The sequence below is a fragment of the Orbicella franksi genome, chromosome 1 (assembly GCF_964199315.1).
Source record: "Orbicella franksi chromosome 1, jaOrbFran1.1, whole genome shotgun sequence".
NCBI classification, from domain to species: Eukaryota; Metazoa; Cnidaria; class Anthozoa; order Scleractinia; family Merulinidae; genus Orbicella; species Orbicella franksi.
The window spans coordinates 15,992,300-16,019,847 of NC_138145.1; the positions used below are offsets into that span (position 1 = coordinate 15,992,300).

Genomic DNA, 27,548 nt, shown 5'->3' on the forward strand with positions numbered 1-27,548 from the left:
GTTTGCGACAAGTTCACGGAAAGCACCCTGATTTCTACTTGTAACGACTAAAGACACCAATTGACACAATAGTTCTGATAGTTCTCCATCGCCTTCGGTTCTTTTAATGAAATTTACAACCCGCTCAATAAATAACAGAGTAACTGCTTACATCACACTAAATAACAATTTTCCGGGGTCGGAGGAGGACAGCACTCTTAACTATAAATAAATTACGAAGTATTCAACCCAAGGTTAAGTATGGAGAAGGAAAGGGTACCCATCATGTCACGTCACTCTTCGAGGCAAACGAGGCATAAGCCGTCACGAATTGGATCGAACGTGACAAAAGTATACAAGACTATCAATTTAAGTCTAAGGCAGGGTATTCTTTAAAGATTATGTGCATTTCAAATAACAATTTTAGCTCAGCAACAAAGTGAAAGCTTAAAAGTACTCGCAATCTCATGTTACAATTTGATTAGGTACCCTTATGGCTATTCCAACTCACCCTCACACTTTGAGAAACCGAATGAACCAATGTAGCTAGACTAATTTTATTCACCTCCACACGCAGAAGTGTTTTCTGTAGTTTTCGTATTAAACACACATTAAAATTATTACAGTATTAGCCTCTTCCTGGCGTTCAGTTAGTTGGGGCGCAGCGCGAAAAACAGCGCGCGAAAAAATAAAAAAAAACCCGCTTCCTCTAGCTGCTTTTTTTTTTTTTTTTTTCATGTTTTCGCGCATTGCTTTTCGCGCTGCGCCCCAACTAACTGGACGCCTGGAAGAGGCTGTTACAGTATTTAAGATTATTTTCCCATTAAAATGCAATTCCCTCATTTCCAAACATAAGCAACAATCGCACACATTTTACAACCAATGAAAATAGCGCATCTACTTGAATGAAAATTAAAATCACTGCTATTTTTCGCCAACAGTAATAAATCCGATCTTTATAAATAAATCATCTCTTTGACTTAAATCTCTTTTTTTCTTTGTACAAAACTAAAGATTAAAAATCCTATTCGGTAAAGATTGTCAACTCTCTATAAATATACTTTGACTATGGATGTTCAATCACAATAACTTGCTGCTGATCAATAATTTGTATTTTTTGTAACTTCATAACCAATGTGGACTATAAACCCAAAATGAAAATCTATTAAAATCACTGCGCAGAAGTATTCCACTCCTGGATCAATATTTGTTATAGTTGTTTGAAAATAAATAGGCCACAAACACAAGCCCATGCACAAGAAGAAAATGTACCCATGACCAACCGCACCAATAAGTTAATCTTGTATTCGAATTTTTTGGCATTTCTCTGGGAGGGAGATTATCAAGACGTTTGATCAACTGGCCTCTCCTCCTTTTCAGTATCAGTGTCATCCCTAATCCTTTTAGCTGGTAAGTTCCAGGGCTCTCTCTACCCCGCTCTTATAGGACGGAGTAGGGATTTTAGGAACTCTTCTGGGTCTCTTCCTGTTTTCCTCCCTAGTCCCCAGCCTGTCGCGTCTCCGTCGTTCTGTCTCCTTGCCCTTACTGCGCCCCGTGTCTTCCTTCAGAGGTGCCGTTCCTTGAACTGTTTGTCCGAACACTTCTGTGCACCTGCTTCAGTTCGTTAAATGAGGAAGCAAACCGAGTCTTCTTTGGTGGTTTCGGGGGTTTCCTAAAACAAAAAGCCACAAAATTACTACGCAACGATTTTGAAACAATCAGGGCGAAATTCTTTGAAGCGATCCTGAATTAAAGTTCCGTGCATCTCCGTGCTAAACACGTTACAATTGGCTTTATCATTGAAAAACTAACCACTAACATTTTCTGTAAGCCTCTAGCTGTATTTTGTGAATCACACAAACAAAATTTTAAGTTCAAGTTCTTGGTAAGGCACTCACCCATCACCGCCGGCTGAAACCTGTAATGAAGCAACACCGTCTGTGACTTTGGTCATTTTCTGAGCAGGTGAAGAACCACTGATGAACAAAAAACGACATCAATAGGTAAATTGTGCTATATCGTCTATTTTAAGGACGTTCGCGCGAAAATTTTCCAGTCGATAGTTTTTTCTTAAATTTTACCGCAGTCAGATAATGAGTTACTTGTGCCAGAAAAGCAAAAAACAAAAAACAAAAAACAAAAAAACAATTGGGGGGTCACCGACTTCGCTTCAGAGATAAAGCGTGTGGAAAACCATCCTGATTTTGAAAAATTGGCACACGTAATTCAGCATGGTCTACAGGGGTTTATAGTTAAAAATATCCAAGGTGAGTCAACAGAGGCAAACGATCTTAGTCATATTTTGTAGAAGTGAGTCTGCTGCGTAAATCGTTCCAAATGTTACCAAAGTTTTCACAAAACTTAACCCTTCAAGAGGCATTTGAAACCGTCGCACAGATAAACGAAGAGCTAAAACGAACGGAATTCGATGGTGCGTTTTACAAAAAATTCAAACTTTTAGTCGATAGATTTTCTCAATTTTTTCGTTAAACGTAGAAAATCGGTAGAGAAAATGATCCATCGAAAGAAAAATAGGGGTTACCGAACGTCCAAGATCTTTAAATCCAGGCAAAGCTATAGCAGTGGCCATCTGCCCTATCATTGTTCGTTTTATTACTTAGCGCGCGCTCTCATGCATGACATGGCGTGTAAATTTGCGTTTGCAGAAAGGATGCGCAGAAACAATTAGCGCGAACGTCCTTAAATCCACTGTGGGAAATCATTCTTGCGGAGTTTTTCAGATGACTTGCAACAGCAATTACTTGTAAAATTAAGTTAAGTTCTCTCTGTCTTACACCTTCTTGGATTTGTGATTGGCTAACAGAACTCGTGCACCATACTTTAGCCATGGATAGTAAAGGATAGTAAAGAGACTATGCTTTAGCCGATCAGAGCTAAGATGCTGTCTCTGCGGCCAATCAGGTGCACCGTAATTCTACTGACGCCACTGTTTTCGCGCTTGCCACCGATTACGTTATTTGCTGCACCTTCTAATTGGTTAACTACGTTTTAGCTACCACGGTGACTAGCTTGCTACTTTGACATTCATCAGAAAAACACTAGATTGTGCAATTAAATAGCAGTTCCTTGATTGCTACCAAGTTTACCTTTGTTTGTCCTCAGTGACTGGAGAATCCAGTCCAATCATTATTTGTGGTGTTTTAACTGTGGCGGACCTGGAAGACTTGCGATTAGACAGTCCGCTGCCTGGAAGACTAGACCTTCTTACCACTGTGGAACCTAGACAAAGAATTATACCCATTCTATAAAAACGCTTAATTTGACTCCAGATATTTGCTTTACGACACAACAACACAAGTGTACAGACGTCCATCTATGCCCGCTCAATTCTTCCACCGCTCGAGAATCGCCTGAAATTCATCGACCCTAAAGATCTTACATATTTAGTGACTTCTTAGAGAAATTCAAACAAAACAAACAATTATTATAAATTCACCAGTGTCGAATTTTTCGGTCGACTTTCAGGGGTTTATGTCTTGAATGAACTGGAAAAGAAGCGAGAAACACTACTGACCTTTTCCAGCCTTGTCTTTTGTCAAGGAAGATGCAGATCCTCCTAGCTGAGAGTTTCGTTTGGTTAGCTTTTTACCAATTTCTATTTGAGCAGCGTCACTCACAGCCCTTCTATCCTTAACTTCAACACTCCCTGATGATGTCGAGCTGGGCTCACTTAACGCATTACTTGTACCCTGAATAAAACCAAATCATGTATCACACATTAAGTATATACAGTGGAAACTCCTCATGTTTAAAGGCAAATCCGCCAATATATAAACAATACCCCCAATTTGGCGCGAAAATACGCTCGGATATTTGTCCGCAGACATTATCTGTTCCGAGAAGCGAACAGTTTTCCTCGAGCTACGCTCTCGGAAAACTGTGTGCTTTGAGAAAAAAAACATGAAAATTGGGGAATATCGGCGAAAACTGTGAACTTCGAGAAACAGACAATGTTCAAGCAAAAATAACCGATCATATTTTTAAAGTCAAATGAGGGCTATTGCGATTATTTTCCCTCAAATATTTTTTGCATTACGCAGATTGGGGAATATCACTTGGATATTCCTCAGTTTTAGCAGGAGCATGTTCAGTCACGTGACGCGTTATGACCAATCACGTGCGAGCGGAAAATATTTGATGGATTGTAGGAATGGTTATTTTAATACTACACCTTTGAAATATCACAACTGCCTCTACAAAATCAGCTTTATTAAAAGAGGAGCAATGTTTTGAATGGCAAAATCCCGCCCCCATCGGATATCAAATACGGATATAGTGGGGAAATTGGATTTCCGAAACATTCCAAGTCTCCAAAGTTACTAACGATATCTGAGAAAAACGAGATTTTCGCCTATAAAATTGAGGACTGTAGGGGCGCTAGAAATAAAGCGGAAATTCAACTCCAAACATTTATCTGAAAACTCTACTGCGACCCCTGTAAAGTGTAAGCGAGTACCGTGTGTATCAACAGTCAGCTGCCAAGTAATCCAGGAGATCAAGTGTTGTACTGGGGCGCTTTCCATTCGACCAAAAATTTCCAGTGACGCGGAATGTAACAGGATTTAAGGCAAATGACACGGAAATTTTCTTGAACGGTTTCCAGAAAATCCGAAAATTGTTGAATTCCGAAATGCGAACCATTCAAGCGAAAATTCCGGAAATTCTGGGAGGAAAATCAAATGGAACAGAAATTCCTGGTGACAAATTTTCGAAAATTTGGGTATATACCAGAAATTACGGATAATGATGTTCCATTTACCACTGGAAATAATCAGAAACTCAAAACGGAATTGGTCCAAAGCAAAGCGCCCCCAGTATCCTGTCCACCCGTTATTAGGGGCATCTCGAAAGATTCCCTGTTGTGCGACGATCCAAATGAGGGCCTCGAAGGGGACTATGCTACATATTTTAATTGTAAAGTTTGCATGCGAGCCAAGTGGCCCATCAGGCCGGAGCTTATCCCGGTTTCTGTAGCATGAAGCGACTAGGAGTATTTCTACTCCCCCCCTGGATGGGATGCTAGTCCATCGCAGGGTTACCCCCAGCATTAAGTTCGCCGGTACCCATTTATACACCTGGGTGGAGAGAGGCACTGTGAGAGTAAAGTGTCTTGCCCAAGAACACAACACAATGTCCCCGGCCAGGGCTCGAACCCGGACCGCTCGATCCGGAGACGAGCGCACTAACTTATTTGTAAATAATTTTGATTTTTTTGGGGTTATTGTGTCCCCAATTAGTAGTGAAAACTAAATACATTGACACATTAAAGCTTTTACTTACTTACTTTACTTACTTACTAGTGTTGACTGACTTACCTTGGAATCATCGCTCTCTTTACCCAGGGACTCAAGTGACCGTGACAAATTGGAGGACTGGGACTTAGATGTCTTTTTTCCTACAGAAAGCAGATGACAACAGTTAAGAGAGAAGTGACCATTTGTTTTAGATAAAGTCTGGGGAACAAGGATAGTTGTGTCTCTCGTCCTCTAGGATTGACCGCTCCCGAAATCACTTTCAAGAGTAACTGAACCTCTGTAATCTGAGTAAAATGTGAACTTCACCTGCGGGTTTCTTGGCAAATTGCTGGGAGCCATTTAACAGACCATCCCTTCCAACGGTGGTGTGGGGGCGATTTTTGTTCTCCAACGATACCTACAAATAAATGTAGGACACAGTGTAACATATTCTCTGCTTGAGGTTTTGTTTTCAGTTTAGTCTTTCAACTGGTTCTATTACAATCGATCAATCAAAAACTTAATCACGGTGTGTTTATTACAGTCTTGTTAACATGCATCTTCTCATAGTACCCGTTGGGAAAATTTGATGACACGTTGAATGTTACAAAAGATTGGTGTTATGTATATTTGCAACTGTTTTGTATTTGTAACACTTAAACAGATGGTTGTTGAAAATACAAAGAGATGTATCCTTATAATTTGTCGAATCAAACCATTGATGGATTTCCTGTGATCCAGCTATATAACTTTGATGAACTTAAAAAAACCATACTAAAATTCTACTACAGTCCCTGTTAAAAATAAATAAAATAATAATAAAAATCCAAAAGAACAGGAAAAAAAAACATTAAGTAAAGTTTACCCCATTCCTCTTGACTTTTGCCTCCCTTGTGTTATCTGATTGTGAGTTGTCAGCTGTTGGAACTCTCAGAACATCAGCAGTCTTAACTCTTCTTAGCGCTAAGGAAGGCAATACATAGATACAGCAATTAACTTGTCTAGCTCGTGAAAAAACTGATGGTAGATCTAAAGAAGGAACATTGTTCTACTACCATTGTAATTCACTGTCAGTAGAAAATAACTACAGTGCAACTGTTTGATAATCTTAAACACCTTGCAAGGAACTCAATACAGATAAAAAGTTTCCGAATGAGGCCACTGGTTCATACAGGCAGCTTGTCCAGAAACATGAAGTGAAAGACTGTTGATGGGAAGCTATGGGATGATAGTCCAATGCAGTTGTGTCACAGCCTGTGTGTCACTCAGGTTGCCCAAACAATTTCCCAGCACCCATTTATACTCCTGAGCGCAGTGAGGCACCATGAAAGTACAGTTGCTTACAGTACCCCACCCAGGAACACAACTAGAGTCCAACTTTACTCACCATTAACAACAATTTATTTACCTATATACCTATGTCTGGACCTTGCTAACCTTTATTTTAGGGCACCTGTTTGAATTAAATTTCCTTTGCACTTTCTACAGTTAATGTTAGAGCAGACCTATTTAACGATTAAACGAAAACTTTACAACATAGCTCTTCCTCTAAAACATTCTTACCCTTTTCCTGTTTGGCAGGCACATTTTTCTTTTCATAAGGATACAAAGGTTTTCTCGTAGGAGCTACAATAAATTATTCAGAAAATATTAGAAACAGCACCACAACAGATAACACTGTCTTTAACTCCCTAGCTAGTGGTAAAAATAAAAAAAAATCCCTCGTGTGTCAAATTTACAAGTGGTAATTAAATTTACAATAAAAAGAAGTTTGTACCATTTATTCCCAACGATTCAATGGAAGTAAATAATATTATCAGAGATGTCACTCAGTTTAATATTAGTTGTTATTAACATGTGGACAGAAGTTGTCCAAAATCTAAGTTCTTTATTGCTGATTAATGACCAGAAGATTAAACAATTAGACTAGAAAGATTTAATGTCAGAAAAACCTGCTGGAAACTATTCACATCATAATGATCAATTTCACTGAATTTTATCAGAGCTCGGTGATGTCAAGTGGAATAAAATTATTATTTATCTAAACACGTTTATTTAATGTTAATTAATAAATGGCAAACAGCAGTTTCAATTCCGGAAATGAACTCTATTTTTATGGTGCTGTTGTACTTTACTTTATGCATTTGAATTTAACTTTTTCATTTAGCTATCTATATAAACAGCACCTTTAGCTTTTGTTTTAGTGGTAGCTTTAGAAGCAGCTGAAGCAGTTGTCTTTGTTGTAGAACGTGCATTTTTCTGCCTTGTTGAGCCCTTCGCTGTGCACAAAGGGTCTGTTAAAAAAGGTGCATGTGCAGTGTCAGTGCAGAGAACAACATATTATGTGCCTACATCTGAACCATTTCACTCTCAAGCTCAAAGTCTTGATTCTCCTTAATTGTTGCCAGACATTTCTTAAAGTGTCACTTCAGAGAATTTGCTGGTGCATCACCATGTTGAAAACTTTTAATTACTTTACTACATGAAATTTTCACAACATGTTTATTTTGCTATTTTGAAGGGCTTCTGTTTTGAAACAATTAAATTCTGTGATTTTGTGAAAGTTTGTACTTTGAATCATTTTAACTTCACGTTTTTGAGTAGCACACAGCTTATTTCCTTGGCAATGTTACTTTACCAGGTCCTTGAACTTAGTAAACCAATTTTATCAAAGGTACAATAACATCAAAATTACCAAAAATGCAATGACAGGACTATATGTCAACAGTAAAATAAGGTGAGTAACTTGATTTTCACGTCATGATATGTTCACAACACTTAGTGTTTGCGTCACTTTAATTTCGTATTTAAGAAATAGAAAACATGTACTGTGTTTCTATCAAGTTAGAGAAACACGAGTGAAAGTTTGGGAGAACAAGAAATGCTGTGGGAACACGAGCCACAGTCAAGTGTTTCCACAGCTTTTTCAAGTTCTCCCACCTTTCACGAATGTTTCTTTAACTCAAAAGAAACACGAAAAAATGTTTTCTATTTCTTTTAGAAAACACCACGACAAAAAAAGGAAAACAACTTGTTAACTTTGATTGTCAAAGTGTAAATTCTCTTTGCTCATGCCATCATTACATCAACAGCTCCTGCTAGTTCTGTGATTCTATCAAGTTATAGAAACACAATTTTTAACCAATCAGTATGCGTATTTTCTAAGGACTGTTTTCTAGCTTTTTTTTAAATCTTGACATAAACGTGCCGTGAAAATTTCATGTAATAAGGTAGTTCCTGTCATCACCTGTCTGCATAACAACAAATAATTTGATCAACAATTTAACAAGAAATTAGACTACGAGTGGTCCCTCTTTGGCTTAGTCCATCGTGCGTGACGCGAAAGAAAACTGCACGAAAAAAATGGTCACAAAAAATCCTGGGGGCTCCTTGTCCTCAGGATTTTGCGCAGCCATTTTTTTCTCGTGGTTTTCACTTGCATCACGCATGACGGACTAAGCCAAAGAGGGACTACTCGTAGTCTAATGAGAAATAAGAGATTTGCCACACTTGGGAATCAAAGAGTACTTGATACCAACGACACTGAACATTTGATAACTGTCAGTAATAAACCCTTCATTGTATATATCCACCCTTTTTTATAATTTTACATTGAACAAAATATAATAGAGGCCATTTATAGTTCACAAAGATGTTCCCTTTACTGCCCTCTACTCACCTCTTCTCACCTTAATGGAGTAAAGGAAACCTTTACTATCCTCTTGATATAATTAGAACTAATTTGTTTTCCGGCCCTATCCCCCACTTGGGGGCAAGGAACTAAGCAATTTGTTGTTTGCTACAGAATGGGCAATACTTATATAATACAGAACTTCAAAATTATTCAACGACTAATGAAGATTCTTAAGTTAAAGAAGCCAAATTGAAAGCGTTAATGATTGGTTGAGAAAGAAACAGGTGAAGTGCTTATGAAAAGAAACATAGAAAAGAAAAAAGAAAAGATGGCACAGATACTACCAGTGAATTATGCTTAATAATGTATTCCTGTTGTGGGTTACAAAAATAAGTGAGGGCATCACAAATAAGAACTTATGACATAATAATAATAGTAGAAATGGCTGTGTGTTAGTCCAATGAACTAAAAAAAACACTGATTCAATTGTTACAGTTCAATACATGAGTTACATAAGCTTATACCTGTATGCTCTTAATCTACCAGCACAACTCATGTTAAGGTATTCAAGCTAAATTTACCTTATTTAAATTAGACTAAAATAATACCTGTTTTCTCTATTCCAGGAACTCACATTACATGCAAGCACATAATTTCCTTTAACATTAGAAAATTAATTGGAATTGTTAATTAAAACACAAAGAAGGCTAACTATTTGAAATAAAAAGGACAAAAGAAGTAATTAGTTTTTATTAATAAATTAATAATTGTACATTAAGAATGTTAGTTAAGATTGTGCCATATTGTATGGGACAATAATTATTCTATATAATTAAATTTTGTTTGTTAGAACCCTGTTATAATGTTTCAAATTATATCAACCTATAGAGTTACTGGCATTTTGTGTTATTGCTTTGTTTATGTTGCTTCAGTTCAACTTGATGCATGTTGTTATATCATGTTATATAGCCCAAGTTGTAATTTAGCATGATTTGCACTACTTATGGGAATATTTGTAGTGCTTCTTCTTTTCTGTCATGGGCTCAGTGTCATGGTACAGTTACAAGTTACTGGGTATGATGATGGGTCAAGAAATCTCCTAATATTGAGTTCAGAAAGATGTTGACAGTTTGTAGTTAAGTTGTCAGTAGTTTTTCAGTCATTTTAGTACAGAGTTTTTGGTGATCATTAAAGCCAAGGATTCACGAAAAAATACTATCAATGGCAATTAGATATGGCGGTTACTTGTTAATATACTTCACTGCAATCATAACATAAGCAGATTTTCTTTTGTATACATAATCAGCTGTGTAATATCTTACTGTAGACTTCTCTTGCTGTTCTTTTCTTAGTTGGCACACTTTCACATCTTCCCTCACTGCACCATGCACTAACCTAAGAACAAAATACCGTAACTCAGTGTATTTCTGGAACCAATTAAGATGCTATGATTTTAGCATACAACCATCATGCATGTTAAAGACATGAATACAATGGAATCCTGATTTTTCAAACCCCAAGGGAAACAAAAATTGGTTTGAAAAATCGGATAGCTTGAGAAAGCCAGGGTAAAGCTACAGTGTTCAACCAAGGGAGGGGGGGAATAAGAATTTGTTCGATTATTGGGAAGTTTGAAAAATCAAAGGTTTGATAAATTGAAATTCCACTGCAATTTCTGTTCCCTCTAAATCAACCTACAGTTGTTGATGCTGTAAGGATGTGCTCATGTAAATGGCTCAAGCTATAAGTCATGTCATAAGAATGTCACATGTTAACATCTAACATGTATGTGACATAACTTTCTGCCATAAATGGCTAGCTGAAGTTGTTAAGGTTACCACATACGTTCAGAGGTGTCTCACGTTCAAGTGATGTAGCACATCCAGTTTAAACTGTAGATACCTAGACTCCATATCATATAGAACTGGCTATCAAACTGTACCAAACATTTTGAAATAAAATGAATTGTCAAGTTTACCAATGAACTACCTGTATTGGTAATTAACTAATAATAATCACTCAAAGAAGTCAGGGAAGATAAAGATTTTCCACTCTTCCCTCCCACCGACAGTTAACAAGTAACTTCCTGCATCCATCACAGAGTTGATATAAGCTTACCGTGATATTGTACTCTGTGTTGGGTTTAAGGGACTTGACCGTACAGCTCTTTTCTACTCCATTGTAAAACACCTGTGACAAAATCAAGTACCTTGTCCTGAATCAAACTCTGAATTATAACTCACAGTACACTTGTTATTTAGGGACAGAAATTGCCAACAGCAGAACACCAAGAGATATTTAACATAGTGACTTAAGGTGTCTCCATAAGGTAATCATTTATGGCGTTGCCTGCGCAAGTGTTATGTTTTGAATGCTGTTTTTGCATTCACTTTCACACCTAGTCCTCTCAAACTTGTTACATGTAATAAGCAAAGATTAAATAGTGTTTTGCTACCATCTCTGTTAAAAGTTTGGGATTTAGTCTTAAATTATAAATGCCCAAACAAATGCATTTTTTACTGTTTTTATGGCTTTATTTGTGATTTTCATGAATTTCCTTTGGTGAAATCTTCCAAAATTTTTACATCACATCGCTTCCAGCAGGATACGAATTTTAAACACGAAAAAAGTAGGGTTTGTAAAGGCAGTTTTTTCGATATTTTCAAATTTATGTCTCTTACCGCTGCAAAAAATCTGGTCTTATAGATTTCCCTGAAAAACGAGCTCCGACTGAAGTAAAATATTTACTACCAATCTGCCAAATTTTACAGAATTTCACTGAAGGAAACGCGAGAAAACTCACTGTCAGTTTTGCTTTTTGTGCTCATGTTGACATAATAAAATATTGAAAAACACTGACGTTTACCTTTGAACGTGCGCAGATTACTTCCTCAGCACTTGTGCAATCATAAAGCTATAGGGAGCCACCTTAAATTAAAACAACCAATTTCTTCTTCAAATAACATACCATGTCATCAACTCTGACTTCATAGCTATTTATTCTTCCAAGTGGTTTAGGAGGACTCTCCCACGTTACCATCAGCTCATGTCGTCCCAGCACCTGAACAACTGGTTTAGGTGGAGCATGTGATGCTGAAAAGGAGTGTGACAACAAATTGAAAGATTATTTTTAATACAGAATATCCACCTCAACAAGATGGCTTAATTTTGTTCAACAAAACAGACAGGTATCCATCAAAAATTGAGAGAGCCTGACACTGTCCATGAGTCTAGCTATTCTTGTTTATTTCCAGTTCTTTTCTACCTAATGAAACTATTATTTTGAGGTTTTCTTTATTTAAGAGTATATCAAAAAATGATTTAAAATATTGTGACATTGATGCTTTAAAAGAGAATGGGCTTGCTCAAAGCACTATGATCAACATCAACAAACAGGCACATCATCATTTTTGCTGAAAATGACATGTGATGTATTTTATTTTCTCACCAACCTAGGTCATCAGTGGCTGTCGTAATAATGGCTGCTTCTCCTCGCCCCATACTTGTCAGGGCAAACACCTATAAAGAGAGAATACAGACACTTATTATAGTGTCTCTTGGCACTTCCTGCCTTGTATAGAAAGCTTGGCTGTCCGGAATGGTCACCCAAAGGGCAACAACCATTGTCGTGGATAGGGCATGATCACATGTATACAGTACAGTGATTCTAATCAACAACAGACCAATTTGTGCCGCAATTGTTTGTTGAAATTAATTGGAAATGTGGTCAAATAGGATTCCTGCTCCCTGTGGTTTGAACAGTGATTAAGAGTCACATCAGGTAAGATGATCTAGACTCTTTAAAGTGAGGGAGAAAACAGCGTATGTACAAAAAACAGATAAAAAGACAACAACACAATTAATATACACAAAGGATAGAAATGGTTATCAAACAAAATATATAAAACTTATTTAGCTCTACATTTGAGATGTTCACTGGTGAAACAACTTCAACAAAATGGCCAGTTTTCAATTTTAAATGTTTACACACACTTGTCGTCTTGTCACACATTTAAATTAAATACTATATATGCTTATTCACCTGCTGCCAGATAACAAAGTTCAAACTGACCTGGAATGTATATTCAGTGTCTGGAGGCAGACTTGATAGAATGAAGTAGTTTTCATGGATTTCAAGGCTGGTTGTCTTACCTACAGTGTTAATGCACATCAGTTATTAGTTTATATGTCATCAAATTTGCTGTTATCGTTTTAGAAATTGTGAAAATCAGTTGTAAGAGTTTCTCTTTCTAATATGTTACATTATTAGGCTAAAACCAATATTACACAGCTGAAAAAAGACAACAACAGAGTTACTTTTTGTTGTTGATTTGTATCTGAAAATGTTTTACTTTAAAGTTGCTTAATTTATAATATTTGACCATGACATGATCGAGTTTCTAGGGAATAATGTAAGCCCATACTGTTCAAAAGGGCAGGGCTGAAAACAATCTCATCAAAGAAGTGACAAAAATGTAAAAGCAAAATGATTCCTAGCTCTAATTCAATTTTGCTATAAAATGGGTCAAAGCCTATCACTTATACACGAAGGAAAATTTATGTCTTTCCGTCTCATTGATTGGATGAAGTTTTTCATTACACTGTATATCCAGAAGAATCAAGGGTGGTTAAGGGTTAACAGCCTCAGCCTTTGGCTTCTGACATCACTAAAAACTCATATTCATCAATTATTATTGCTCTTTCATCATTGCAGAGAGCTTAACTTACTGCGTTCTTTGTTTTTTCCTGCATTTTTTCCTGCATTTTCATCTTCTTTAACATTATCCACTTTTTTCTCTATTTCATAGTCGGAAATTGTGATCAGAATGAAAAAAAAAATAATTTTAGCTATGGAGCCCTACTGAACAAGTGACAAATATCCCCCGCAGCAACAAGTAAAAAATAACCAGGAGCATCCTTAGCCAAATATTAGAGAATGGGACTTCAGTGTATAATAATTAGATTTACTTTATACTACATAGTTGTGGCAATCAAAGGCAGTATTACCTCTCACTACAATTTGATAGCCCTTCAGCACCCCATTTGATGTAGCTGGTGGTTCCCAGGTGATTTTAATTTGTGATGTGGATTTGTTTAAAACTCTGAGGCATTGGGGTGCACTGGGGACTAAAACACAAGATGCCATGATAACAATATAATGAATGTTACTAAAAGTTCAAACCACTGAAAAATGCTCACTATTCAATATTTAAAACTTGTCTACACACAGCTTATATTAACAAGAAATGAAACAGTTGATGTCTCAAATTTACCTGATTCTAGAGTAATGACGGAAACAACTTTGCTTTGTGGACTATCATCTCCTTCAGTAGAGACTTGCAGATGGAAACTGTACCTTGTGACTGGTGTAAGATCACTTGCTATGTAACTTGTTCTTGGACCAGAGTAAACCACTTTCCCATCTGAACAATCAATTGAGAACAACAAATGATTTATCTAGTATTCAGTATCCCAATGATTCAGACCAGAGGTCGTGAAAAATTTGACAATTCATTTTATTTCAAAATTTGTGGTATAGTATATGATAGCCAGCTCTATAAGCTTTAATTTAATATAGGGATTAAGGCCCAGTTCATAGTCGCATTTCTGCCGTGTCGAATTCAATTCAACGAATTAAATTCGACAGAAATTCGACGTCTGAATCGGCTGCCGCATTTCTGCCGCACGTTCGACTGGTCTTGTTGCATTATCTGAGAGAAGTGCGACACCGATTCAGACATCGAATTTCTGCCGTGTCGAATCTAATGCATACATCATGTTAATTTACTGAGCATGCGTAAATGTTTTCCCGCCAAAGAAAAAGGAGAAACTTGGCCATTCTCGACCCAATGCAACCTGAACATATTGCCACACACACTCCTTCGTTCTCAACCTTCTCCTTCTCGTTCCATTGGCGGACAATTTTTCGCAAAATTAAAGTCCTTCGTCACTCAGTATTTTCGTCCGCCATATTGAATACTCTACGTTTCTGCTGGCCAACATACCCGACAGTATAAATTCTGAATTAAATGCGACACAAGTGCGACGTATGAATCCACAGTCGCATTTCTGCCACACAGCAGAAATGCGACGTATGAACTGGGCCTAAGGTATCAATAGTTTGAACTGGATGTGCTACATTGCTTGGACGCTAGACATCTCTTAAGGTAAATGGCAAGATTAACTACCTAATGTAAACAAAGACTCAAAACTGCTTCTCCAAGTGGAAATCTGACACAAGGCTCACACAAAATTAAAACAAATCAGCTATATCATAGAGATTTGACCTTACCTTGAAAAAGCAGATAGGTAACATCAAGTCCACTCTTGGGATGAATAGCATCCCAGGTCACAATAATGCTATAGGCACTCTCCACTTAACACAAAACAAATGTATTCAAGAAATTAATAGACAGCAATGAACTATAGAAAAAGTTGACCTATTAACTCTCATATGCCATGTTCGAGTCTAATGTTCAAGTCTACACCCAGCCAAACAATTAGACAGACTACAGTTTGCCATGCTAGAGTTGTAATATTTATAATATTAATATCTGTTACAATATACCTGATACACTTGGGGATCTCCTTTGGAAAACTACAATGAGTTTACAGAGATCTTCCTCCTACTATAGTTACTTTACAAATCAAAGTGATGTGTAAGTTAGAAAATAGGCAGATTACATTGTCAGTATTTACCTTTGTCTGTCTGTCTGGTAACTTCATGCACAAACTTAAAAATATACTATGCAACTTTTCTAAGGATTGACCCAAACAATGGAAGTCACATCTTACAGACAATGCTTTTTTAATTACAACATTAATCTTTGACTGTATTGATACAAATGCCAACCTTTAACATTAGGTGGTGTAGGTTTAGGCAATTTTTCCAAAATTGCTAAAGTTGCTTCAGCTTCTTCTCTAGTATCCTCTTTCAGGCTTGGTCTCTCTAAGAGATCCTACCAAAGAGCAAAATTATCAGCTTAGTTTATTTGAACCTTTTTACATTCTTCCCAAATTTTCTTGTAGGATATCATGATATTCCAAAGGGGAATTTAAATCCCAGATTTTAAGTGACTTTGCAAAGCTGTGGTCTGAGAAAAATTAAGAGCAGCCCAAAGGTTCTTAACCAAGAAATCCTGGGTGCCCAGTACTTAAGCTTATATGAAAAAAGTGAGTTTTTCCAGTTGCTTAAAGACAAAAGTTAGGCACCTGTGGCACCCGGGTGCCTCTAGAGCACAGCCCTGCAAATGTATAACCTCATATGGGAGAATTTGACTTATAAACCCTTGTTCTTCTTATTCTTAATTAAGGCATTAATTTAAACTTTCCTTATAGAACTTTTATTAATTTTCTTTTTCCTTTTTCATTGTGTTTATTAAACAAACAATTTTGAATGAACCAAACACGTAACTTCAAAATAGTTTTAGTCACTTCTCCATGCAGCCTCAGAATAAAGATAACTTTGAGGCAAGGCTGTGGTCTGAGAAAAATTATGAAGTACCCAAGGGTTCCCAACCATGAACTCCTGGGTGCCCAGCACTTAAGCTTATATGAAAAAAGTAAGTTTTTCCAGTCAACCAAAAGCAAAAGTTAGTCACCTGTGGCACCCAGGTGCCTCTAGAGCACAGCCCTGCTTTGAGGCATCGCTCTTCAATTTTACTAAAGATTAAAGAAACAAGTAATGACCCACCTGCAATGACTGCTCTACATTAGGCTGAGTCCTCAAAAACAAACAACCACTTTTCTGGCAAGCAAAAGTATGCAGCATCCTTGAAGGAAACAGTACATTGAAATAACACTGAGGTAGCAAGTGGTGGCAATAGGAGAAATGCAAACGTAACAGGAGAAACATGGTGGTGATGTCACCAGTCAAAAATACTTACATGGATGAAAACCATATGCTTTCTTCATCCTTAGAAGCGAGGAGAGAACAAAGCACCTCTACGACACCATTGATCCTTTCATGTTCTCGTAGTCGCTGATGCCCCTGAGCTAAGGACCCAATGCAGCTCAAAGCAAAGCAAGCATTCTTGCAGCATCCAGAGTCACTTGAGTGCAGCATGTCAATAAGTGAGTTGATCTGTTTGAAAAAGTTGAATGTTCCTTTTCAGCCACCATGGTCCAGTTTGCCATACAATAAAATATGTTGGCCAATATGGATGCTTCATTACCAGACAAATATTTTCAGTACACTAAAAACACTATTTAATGGGACACTCTCAGGACAACTGGAAGTGTCCTCGAATTAAAGGTGTCCACAAGCTCTCCACAATCATAGTCAATAATAAAGAAGAGTAACAAATGGCCAGACAGTACTAGCCAACTATCTACGAACTGAAAGACCATTAAAAAAAAAAGACAAAAACAAACAGTAGTCAGATATTTTTTCCCACAATACACTTAGGCAATCAGTTAATTTATCAATGGATTGCAGATGCTTTGGAAGGTCACTGAACCCAGCTCAATAAGAAACATAGAAATGAGGTGTGGTTGCCTTTTTGAATGATTGTTACTATTAAAGTACGTAGTTTGCTGCCTGTTCTATAAAATCATTCTAAGGCTAACAAACATTAATGGTAAGGTAAAGGTAAAGTCTGCATGCGAGCCAAGTGGCCCAACAGGCCGGAGCTTATCCCGGTTTCTGTAGCATGAAGCGACTTGGAGTATTTCTACTCCCCCCTGGATGGGATGCTAGTCCATTGCAGGGTTACCCCCAGCATTAAGTTCGCTGGTACCCATTTATACACCTGGGTGGAGAGAGGCACCGTGAAAGTAAAGTGTCTTGCCCAAGAACACAACACAATGTCCCTGGCCAGGGCTCAAACCCGGACCGCTCGATCCGGAGATGAACGCACTAACCATGAGGCCACCGCGCCCCCCACAACAAACATTAATAGATACATGTATATCAAATTGAATTCAAAATGATTTCAAACCATGGAAAAATACTTATTATATATAGAACTGCATTGCATAAAATATAATAATATCCTAAATACCATTGAATCAGATGTTTTCAAAGATAAAATCCTTTTACATCCAGCTTCAAAATCACACAGTCTCCCGATGGCAAATGCAGCATTCATTCCTCTTCCTGTTGTTGAATGAAATCATAATAAATTATTATTATAACCAAGGATAATTTAACTCCGCTTGTACATAAAGTTTAATACATGTAGACTCATTCTTTTCCAAAATACTGATCTGTACCTGTCTCATCAGCTCCTAATGCTTTGCATAGCTGTACTAAGGTATGAGTGGAACTTCGGTGGTTTAAAATCCTGGCACATCCTTCCTCAGCAATTGTCAGTCTGAGATTAAACAAGGAAAACTCAATTCAAACTCAGATTTTTTTTTTCATTAACTGGAATTCTAAAATGAACTTTAGTCAAGTCCAAACTAAGTTACTGTTTTTGTCTTAGCTACAAATGTATACAGGTTTCAAAGGTCATTTTAATATGTACCTGGCTAAGACCAAGGCAGCATTGCTAGCCGTACACATGTCTTTGGAAGATAGTAAGTTTGTTAGTTTGATCATAGCATCATCCAAACAGTCCTCCCGTAGCATCCACATGCGACACTCGGCATCTTCTGCCTGGTAAAATAAATTTCAGACCACAAGAAATTTAAGTCAAATCATTTCAATCACTTGCCATGATGTTAGTAATGAAAACAAGAGCTGTCAGTTGTGTATAAATAATCCTACTACTTATGTTCCAAGCCTCGCAAATTTAAAAATTAGCAGAAACTTCTACCAATAGAGTTATTTTAGACAACTTAAATACAATAGACACCACCTGGGTTCAGCTTCTGTTCATACTTGGTAAGTAATAAATAGACAGTTTGTGTAGTGTGATCATCGGGGTAATGGTAGTTCTGAAAAGAACTGTTGTTGGCGACAACCTGAGCTGAAGTCATCTTCAGAATCTTAATAAATGAGTTGAGTTCAGCCTATAAGCTTACTGTATTTGAATTTGATCAATCTGATAACAAACACATGTCGAGTGCCCATAGTGATACTCAATATGAGTTTGTCTCACATGGCCATACCAGAGTTCCCATAGTTCCTGCAGCATTCATGACAGTTTCAGTTTCAGACATGTCCAGCATGTTGGTGAGCGCTGGCAAGATTTTCTTGGCTTGGTCTCCTCTGTCTGTGCATATGTGAACAATTCTCCTTTTTCCCAGGTCTGTCTCAGCCAGTGTCCCAATCACATATGATGCATTACCAGCAGTCCTGCAAGTCAGAATAGTGTACTCGCTTCAAAATCTCAAAATAATCATGACAACTTGGCTCAAATTTAATTGGATAGCCTGCCGGATAGCCTTAGTCTAGGATCATGCCTGAAAGTCCCAGGATTTCATTTTCTTTGGTAACTGATGGTGGAAATCTACCTTAAACTTAACTCACATTTGCGCTATTCATAATTTTATATTTCAATGTGCACATATGACACAACAGTATGACCTAACACATGCAGGTCTCAAATGTAATGTAATTGGCAAGAAAATCTTTAAAGTGTAATGGTGCCTGAGAGTACATTTTGTGCTCAAAAACAAGTAGGAGGGTATTAAAGTAAAAACCTGCTTGATATTAGCTAGGGGTAGTGAATGGTAAATGCAAGACTTTGCAAGAAGGCATTAAACTAGCATTTCTCTTTGAAAGCCAGATACATTTTGACTTTTCAAATTGCAAGACCGAGACTTCAAAATGTTTTAAATGTGAGCGTGAGATGTTCACTCTCTAAGACATTCAGACATCACTTACAAAAAAGTGCAAATAAATTGCACTTCAAGACTTTCTTAGCCTTGCAAATAAATGAGATTCCAAGACAGCTTTGCAAAAGATCGAGAATGCCAGACACACATACAGTAACTGCTAAAGAAATGAGACTGCAAGACCTGCAAAATTTATAGAAAAAACTCATGGTTTTTGAAGGACCATTCACCGCCCTTTTAACTGCAATCTTTTAAAAAAGATTGCAAGTAGGTGTCTGTCCTGCTTTAGTACCTGCCAGAGGCCAATTGCTAAGACTGCTAAACTGTTAAAATGAATAGACTTCCACATAGTTTCTAAACATAGGCACGCAAGGCGTGCAAGAGTTATTTTTTTTGTGAACTATAGGTCTCGGAGATAGGAACATTCATGGAACTGTTTACAGTAATGATTTGGTTGATTTGACAAGTTTTTTTGGTTGCGATGTACAGCAAGAAAGAAACTGGGAGTTTATGATGTACATGCGATGTTACATCGGTAATGGTAAGATATCTAAATAGTAAGCCATAAAATGTTTGACTGAACAAACTACAGTAATTTGACACGTCTCCAGATTAATGTAGATACCACCTTATTTTCTAACAGGCAATTTTATTCGTTCTTTGATACAACCCACACTTTGATTGGTCTGACACGCGCACATGCATAACTCCCTCACTCACCAATCATGTAGCCCTTCCCCTGGGGGGGGGGGGGGGAACTCCCTTATATGGGCTATATAGGTCTGTGCGGCCCTGAAGGGTATGGTTTTTCAGCCGTTTTGGTCATAAATAGGGTATCGATTTTAGCTGACTTTGGTCATTTTGGTCATAAATAGGGTACGGTTTTTGCACTCTAGCCTTGATATGGGTATGCTTTAAGAAGAAGCCACTTTTTCATCATTATCGAAAAGAAAATCAACAAAAGCCCTTCACAAATTTATATGTTTACGGTAATTTAACATTGGTTTGAACTAGGGAGCTAATTATAACACAGGTCTGAAACAGGGTTTTGATTTGAGGGTCAGGTCGTAAATAGGGTTTCGAATTTTTGGTCAGGTCATAAACAGGGTAAGGAATATCGCAGATTTTGGTCATAAATAGGGTAAGGGTTTTGGGAAGTGGGCCGCACACCCCCAACCAATTTTTCTGGGAGTACCCCCTCAGGAGCCCTTCCAGCCCCCAAGAGGAATTTTTGCTCAAAAATACTCCAGTTAAGAGAACTTTTCGCATTTTATACGAGTCGTAAGTTTACCCTTTTTACACAACACAACGCAACAACACTACTTCACCGAAAATTCAAAGAAAGAGAAAAAACCTCTCTGACACATTGAAAGTCTGATTTAATTAAATTGCACATTAACTTGGTGCCACACAGTCTTCAAAGAACATTTGAACAGTTTTCATACTTTTTACCTTTAAAAATATTGGACTGAAAAGAATGTCATAAAATGCCCATCAAATAAAAATATTAAACTGCTACTGCAGAGACGTAAAAGCACTCTAGAAATGAAAGCTTCTTTTTGTTTAATATCCTGGGAACAATAGCCGATAACTTGTAAGCTCTAATTGAATTTACTCCATATGAAAAACGAAAGTGTCGAGGTACCATTTATAACTAAAAATGGCAAACATCTTGTGGGAACAAGTGGTGACGATTCGTCAGCTCTAATTGAATTTACTACCTTGTGAAAAATAAGAGTGTCAAATTACCCATTGTAACTAAAAAATAAAAATATCTCGTTATATTTGCATGCAATAAGAACAAAACAATCATTACCTGCACTTACTATTGTAAACGTTAGAACTGCTTCAAATCTAAATAGTCTCGTCTCCTCTAAGACATGTCCTAAGAATTAGAACCGACGATTCGTGACCTCTAATTGAATTAACTCCTTGTGAAAAACAAAAGTATCAAGTTACCCTTTGTAATTAAAAATAAAAATATCTCGTGTCATTTGCCTACTACTCATGAACTGCTTCAAAACTCAAGACTCATCTTATTCATAACTAGCCACCATTACACTGAAAATTATGCACTCTAAAACAACCCAATGTACGTATGTAACTGTCACACTCCCCTCCAAACCGGACTAAAAATCACAAACCGGCAACATACATGTCACTCTTTATTTTTCAATTACCAAAGTCCTTGTGTTTATACATACCTTGTGTTTCTCACGTACCATTTACCTTTACAACAAGAAATTTGATTGGCTGTTCATAGTAGATCCAATCTGATTGGTGTGACATACATACATCTCTCACTCACTCACTCACTCACTCACCCATTGACCCGTCCATAACATACCCGACGCACCGACTAAGAGGTATTTTTTTACAAAAAAATAACTCAAAAATAGATTACATCACCAGAGACCCCCTAAATGAATCAGACAAGAATTACAGTCCAGTAGAAGACTTTGTATGAGTACATTGTATTCTAGACTAGAATAATGTTAGAAAGCAAACACTGCTGCTGAGGGTAGTGTAAAATGGATTCAAGGTATCCAGAAAAGAGACCAAATGTCACAAATTGCACGAGGATCTTGCAAAGCTGCAGTGGCAGTCTGACAGATCACAAAACCTTCATGAATTGGAAGTTGAGAACTTTTAGCACGACTGTCCTGACCGGCTGATCACAATTCTTCACATGGAAACATGTTACAAAAGAACTTATCTGCTGTTTATCCTGGTCTTGAAGGGAAGACTTATCAGCCGACTTATTGCCAGAAATTCCCAAATTTGACAACCCAAGCCGTCCGCTCAAACAAATACGATAGAACAGGAGGGTATAATTATTATCCCTGAGACAATTCCAAATGCATGGCAGAATTAGGAATAACGTGTACTTTGCAATTTGGAGAGGAGGACCCAGTTTTTAAAAGAGCCATTTATCTGACCACATAAACAAATTTGTGACTGTGAGCGGACCTCAACTGCATATATTTCATAGATGTTTGGTGAGATTTCGTGATATTTTATTTATACGTGTAGCATAAATAACACATTAGCTAAAACTGTATTTTATATGTGAAGACAGAGCAGGTCAGTTTCATTTATATGGCGGGGCAACAAATCGGATCCGATCTATAGTATTTCTTTGTGGTATTTCTTTGCTGGCTTTCTTGTGAGCGATACACCTGAATGTAGGGTACAATGACAATATTTTTTTCTGCTATGGACGTTAGGAGTGTATACATAAACAGCCTTCATACATGAGAAGCCCATCATATTTTGCTGCCTGCCTTCGAACTCTGTATTATATTCCAAGGTGCATGTTGTGGGCTTTCTCTGATATTTTGAGTTACAGAGGTCATCAAATTGTGTAAATAATTGCTGAGTACTGCGCCGAACAGCTCGCAAGAGCCATTGCTCCATACGACGCTCTCAAAGAAGTAACCCATGGAATGGTTTGTTTGTCTGAGTCACACCGGGGTTTAAATTTTCGTGATGTAATTTGTGTGTGACTCCATTGCTTAACACCTTGAATAAGCTCCAGCTGATTTGGTTATGTTTCTTTCACAACTCACTTTCACTCTCACTTTTGTCCCTGGGGTTAATGGGCCAGGGTTTTATTTATCACAAACAGTCTCATTAATTCATCCACCATCCAAATACAGTAATGCAGTGAAACTAAGATAACAATGTTCATTATGGTGAAAAAGGGGAAAATGAATTATTGTGGTTTCCATGGAAACAAACACAACATTCTAAATACAGCAAAATTTCAGAATTGTGAAAAGTGGCAGAGTAAGATGCAAGCTTATAGTGTTCACAAGTCATTGCAAACACCTTTCAGGAACTGACAAAGAGAAAAAGATTTTGCCTACAGTTTGGCAACAACAAAAAATTATTTACAACTGATAACCACAGGAAATGTCTATTGCAAACCAAGCTGAAGAGCCAGGTGTTAATTACAATAATTATCACAAGAAGGGAAAATCATTTTAAGATATTAAGCTCCAAAAATGAAAATAAACCCTGTCCATATTATTTAAATCATTGAAATTTAACAAAAGACTAATTGTGAGCTTATCTACGAAAAAGATCGTGGATGGAAATAAAGTAAATATTACAAAACCTTGGGCTTAACATTTACTGTCAAATTTCCTGTTGCTTACAAAAATCGAAGGAAAAATCAATTAAATGTCAAACTGTCATTACTCGTAGCAACAGAATCTCCTGCAAGTATTAAAGTGAAAACGGCAGATAAGCTTATGCTCAGGGCTATTTTAGAAATTTAGCTATGGATCCTCCGAAATTACTTTCTAAGCTAACAGTAAGCTTATATTAGTTATACTGAAAACACCGTTCAAATAAGCTTAATCATAATTTTCATAATTATTTATTTCGCGACTTGTAAGGCTGTTTGCTGAAACAAGGTAGTGTTTCTTGGGATTGATAAAAGATTAACCCAACAGAGACAGCGTTCATTTTCAAAATAGCTTAATTAAAAGGGACATGAATATAGTCAACTACAGCTTCGGTCATCTTGTAAGCTATCTCGTTTCTCTCTAGCTGCTGTTTAATTCCGAACAAGTCAAATGAACACAATGGTTAACTAATCTTCTCATTAACATCACCCTCGCGACCCGCTGTGTCATAACTGCTTTGAAATAAATCTTAACAATGTTCCGTTGGTTCACAATTTTGTTTAGTACTTGCTCCCCATTGAAAAACTGCTTTACAATTGCGCGAAAGCGTTGTAAACGAAGACCTTTCACAGTTTCAGCTGTTCGTGAGTATAAACAAAACTCATGCTTACCGGGAATCTTCCGTCAAAAGGTTCATAAGTCCCCACAGCATGTCTTCCGAGCCGGGATGGTTAAGAAACAAGTAACTGCACAGCTCTTTATCACTGTGAAGCTCGTGTACAAGCCGGTCAAGAACGCGAGGCGTTTGAAGGTTGTGCCGAAAGAGACTTGTCAAATCTTTGTTCAAAGAGCGCCCAGCTTCTGCCAGTAGGAGCATTGTTAGATCTCGTTATTATCAAGCTTATCATAAGCTGCTATGTTCGAAAGTACGCGGCTAATCTGAAAGATTGCAGGCTTTCAAGCCGTGACATTTTTCATAGGATGGCTGGTTTCATAGGAACCTTTTCACGCTTGCCACTAATCCGAAGAGCCATTTATTTGATCACGAACAGCCCGCGTAACCAAACGTTTTGATTGGTTTGCAGTAATTGGCTAAAGCCGGCCAATCAGTGAAAGGAACAGAATTGGTACATGCCAAAAAGATGTAATGGTATCTGGTATCCCCGATCCGGGTGGTATGCGGATCTCGACGAAACTAGTGAATAGCCTCGGTTTTCCGATAGTGAACTCAGGCTCGTCACTGATAAGCCGCCGCGCCGAAGCGATTGGGATTCCGTTTACTGCAGATCATTTCGAAAGTTCTGTTAGGTGTTAAGATTTTTCCATTGTGTTGAGAGCGAGTGTCGTGAGTGCGGGTTTTGGTGTGATAACTGTTTAAACGGTATTTTGAGTTATTTTGGCCACATACAAAATTACGTTTAAATGGTAGGAAACCTGAAAATGACAGTTTAATAAGATAGAAAAACACCAAAGAGATAATGATAAACCATAAAGGAACAAGGATGGTTAAGGTTGGAGATGATTAACACGGATAACAAACGACGAATTTGAAAAATTGAGGCTAAACTTTTCAATATACGCAAACCGTGACGTGGCTCCTTTGAGGTTTCAAATTTTGAAATGAAAAAAACGATTGAAAACTGGAGGTTTGTATGATTTGAACGTATAGAGAGAGTTTAGTAAAAGTTTTTATTGATTTACAATGATTGTTTTGTTGTTTTTTTTCGCAAGACACCTAAGGCCACTCAGAAATGCCCTCCACCCATCTCGGTCTCTCGCTGACGCTGTTGCGGACCCCCATGACTGCCATCCCATCTCCTTCCGCTCTCTCTCTCTCTCTACACTCCTCCTCCAGGTTGTTCGTGGCCTGCCCAGTCTTCTTTTGCCTTCTAGTGCCCAGGTTAGTGCAGTTCTGGCGATGCTATTGTTGTCTCTCCGCAGGACCTGTCCGATGCATCTCCATCTCCGTATCCTTATCTTCACAGACAGTGGCAGCGTACTGGTCCGCCTGTTCAGTTCCTCATTTGAGATTTGGTTTGGCCAGAAAACTTTCTGTATCTTTCTCATGCGTTTCCTGTGAAAAGCATCCAGTTTGTTCATGTCTGCGGCAGCTGTGATTCTCCACATTTCTGCTGCCCTCAACTCAGTAAGATGGCCACTACATTGCTGTTGAAAATGCGCAGCTTAGTTTTAGAGCTGTACTTTGATGATTTCCATAGGGGCTTTAGTGTGGCAAAAGCACTCCTTGTAAGGGCCAGTCTTCGTTTGATGTCTGCCTTGCTTATCTAACACTGCACTGAGGTAGGTGAATACTTCAATGTCTTCTAGCTCATTTCCGCCAACACCGAGCGGGATGTTTTCTCCCGGATGTCACTGTTTCTGGTTGCTAAGAGAACGGTATCATTCGCATAGTCCAGATCTTCTAAGACAGCGGTGAGATTTCAACGTGGTCCTCTTCTTTTGTCTAGCGTTTTTCTCATGACCCAATCAATCACGATGACGAAAACAGTGAAGCCAGACATAACACAACCGCTTCTCACCTCGAACCAGTCTGATGTTCTTCTACCCGCGAAGATGCAGCTTAAGTTCTGATCATTCACTGAGGTCTCTGATGATGGTGTTGTACACTGTACTAGGGATGCCGTACTCTTGCATGATGACCCATAACTTCTCTCTGGTAACACTATCAAATGCTTTCCTGAAGTCAACGAAGTTCACATAGATAAGGGCCTGCCATTCCATACATTGCTCAAGGATGTTTCTGAGTGTGAATGTCTGTTCCACAGTACCTCCTCCTTGTTTGAAGCCAGCCTGTTCCTGGCACAGCCTCTCATCTACACCCTTCTTGGTTCTGTCGATCAGAATAATACAGAAGATCTTCGATGGCACTGATAGGAGGGAAATACCACGGTGGTTACCACATATGGTCAGATTCCCCTTCTTAGGGAGTTTCACGATGAGCGATCTTGTCCAGTCTCATGAAACTTTTTGTTCAGCCATAATCTTATTAAAAAGCACTTGAAGCCTCTTGATTGCGGCGTCGTGCGTACACTTGAGCATTTCAGTGCTGATGGAATCCATTCCTGGGCTTTTTACATTCTTTAGTCTTATAATGGCACCTCTAATCTGGGCCTCTGACTGAGATTTCTGATGTTGTTATATCTGGTAGCTGCTGTGCGGCAGCAGCACCAGTGCCGTCCGGTAACTCAGTTCCCGCAGAATCTACATCGAGCACTTCTTCAAAGTGCTCCTTCCATCTTTCAAGGATTTCTTCTCCATTCATTAGCAGCTTCCCACGCTTGTTCCTGATGGCTCTCATCGTGTTTGTCTTTGCCTGAACTATCTGCTTTGAACAATCTGCTTCACCAGGCGGTAGAGGTCACCGATGTTACTGTCGATTGCTACTTCCGCCTCCTCTGTAATGCTGTCTAACATTCTTCTCTTGTCTGCTCTTGCACTCGCTTTCACCTCCTTTTCCTTTCTTCTGTACTTCTCTCTCTTCAGCTCTTTCAGTCGTTCAGATCTGGCTCGAATTGCCCAAGGTGCTCTTTAATCTGCCTTCTCTCATCCATTCTCCCGTACGTTTGGGCACTAATCTAGTTTGACTTAATCCTCTCTCTTTTTTTCGAGAACAGCATCTGCACTCTCACAGTATACCTTCTTCAATTGTAGCCAATCTTGTTCGATGCTGTCATCCTCGTTGTTGGCCAATGCTTCAAATCTGTTTCGGATCTCAATATGTAACTGTTTCTTACTGACACTTTGATCTCTGAGCTTCGCTGTATCGTACAGTTTCCTTCCTCCCCTTCTCTCCCTGCACAATTT

The 27,548-nt window shown here is 38.1% G+C and overlaps 1 protein-coding gene across 3 annotated transcripts; it reads right to left on the bottom strand.

Moving 5' to 3' along the window:
* Positions 1 to 72: 72 nt before the first annotated feature.
* On the bottom strand, positions 73 to 24,759 carry LOC145492984 (uncharacterized). Of its 3 annotated transcripts, none has more exons than XM_081472379.1 (25): positions 24,395 to 24,759; positions 18,922 to 19,108; positions 18,336 to 18,466; positions 18,082 to 18,182; positions 17,871 to 17,965; positions 16,755 to 16,951; positions 16,562 to 16,640; positions 15,722 to 15,827; positions 15,161 to 15,244; positions 14,142 to 14,291; positions 13,876 to 13,995; positions 12,941 to 13,020; positions 12,321 to 12,387; positions 11,837 to 11,961; positions 10,987 to 11,058; positions 10,191 to 10,263; positions 7,421 to 7,528; positions 6,798 to 6,860; positions 6,100 to 6,197; positions 5,562 to 5,652; positions 5,316 to 5,395; positions 3,515 to 3,689; positions 3,087 to 3,219; positions 1,878 to 1,955; positions 73 to 1,651 (listed from the first exon to the last, which is right to left on the bottom strand). In XM_081472379.1, exons 1-25 carry the CDS (start codon positions 24,598 to 24,600, stop codon positions 1,522 to 1,524), a joined length of 2,829 nt encoding a protein of 942 aa, XP_081328505.1. In that variant the 5' UTR covers positions 24,601 to 24,759; the 3' UTR covers positions 73 to 1,521. The 3 variants fall into 3 exon arrangements, with proteins under 3 accessions (XP_081328505.1, XP_081328514.1, XP_081328522.1); XM_081472388.1 differs by lacking the exon at positions 24,395 to 24,759 and adding an exon at positions 21,417 to 23,539; XM_081472396.1 differs by lacking the exon at positions 7,421 to 7,528 and having other exon boundaries at positions 24,395 to 24,758.
* Positions 24,760 to 27,548: the final 2,789 nt, after the last annotated feature.

Excerpts from the sequence above, each read along its gene's own strand:
- LOC145492984 (XM_081472379.1), bottom strand. The coding sequence starts at position 24,600 with ATGCTCCTACTGGCAGAAGCTGGGCGCTCTTTGAACAAAGATTTGACA. Across the intron at positions 16,641-16,754 it reads AGCATATGGTTTTCATCCAT|GATGCTGCATACTTTTGCTT; the intron begins GTAAGTATTTTT and ends GTTTCCTTCAAG. Across the intron at positions 15,828-16,561 it reads ATGTAGAGCAGTCATTGCAG|GATCTCTTAGAGAGACCAAG; the intron begins GTGGGTCATTAC and ends GCTCTTTGGTAG.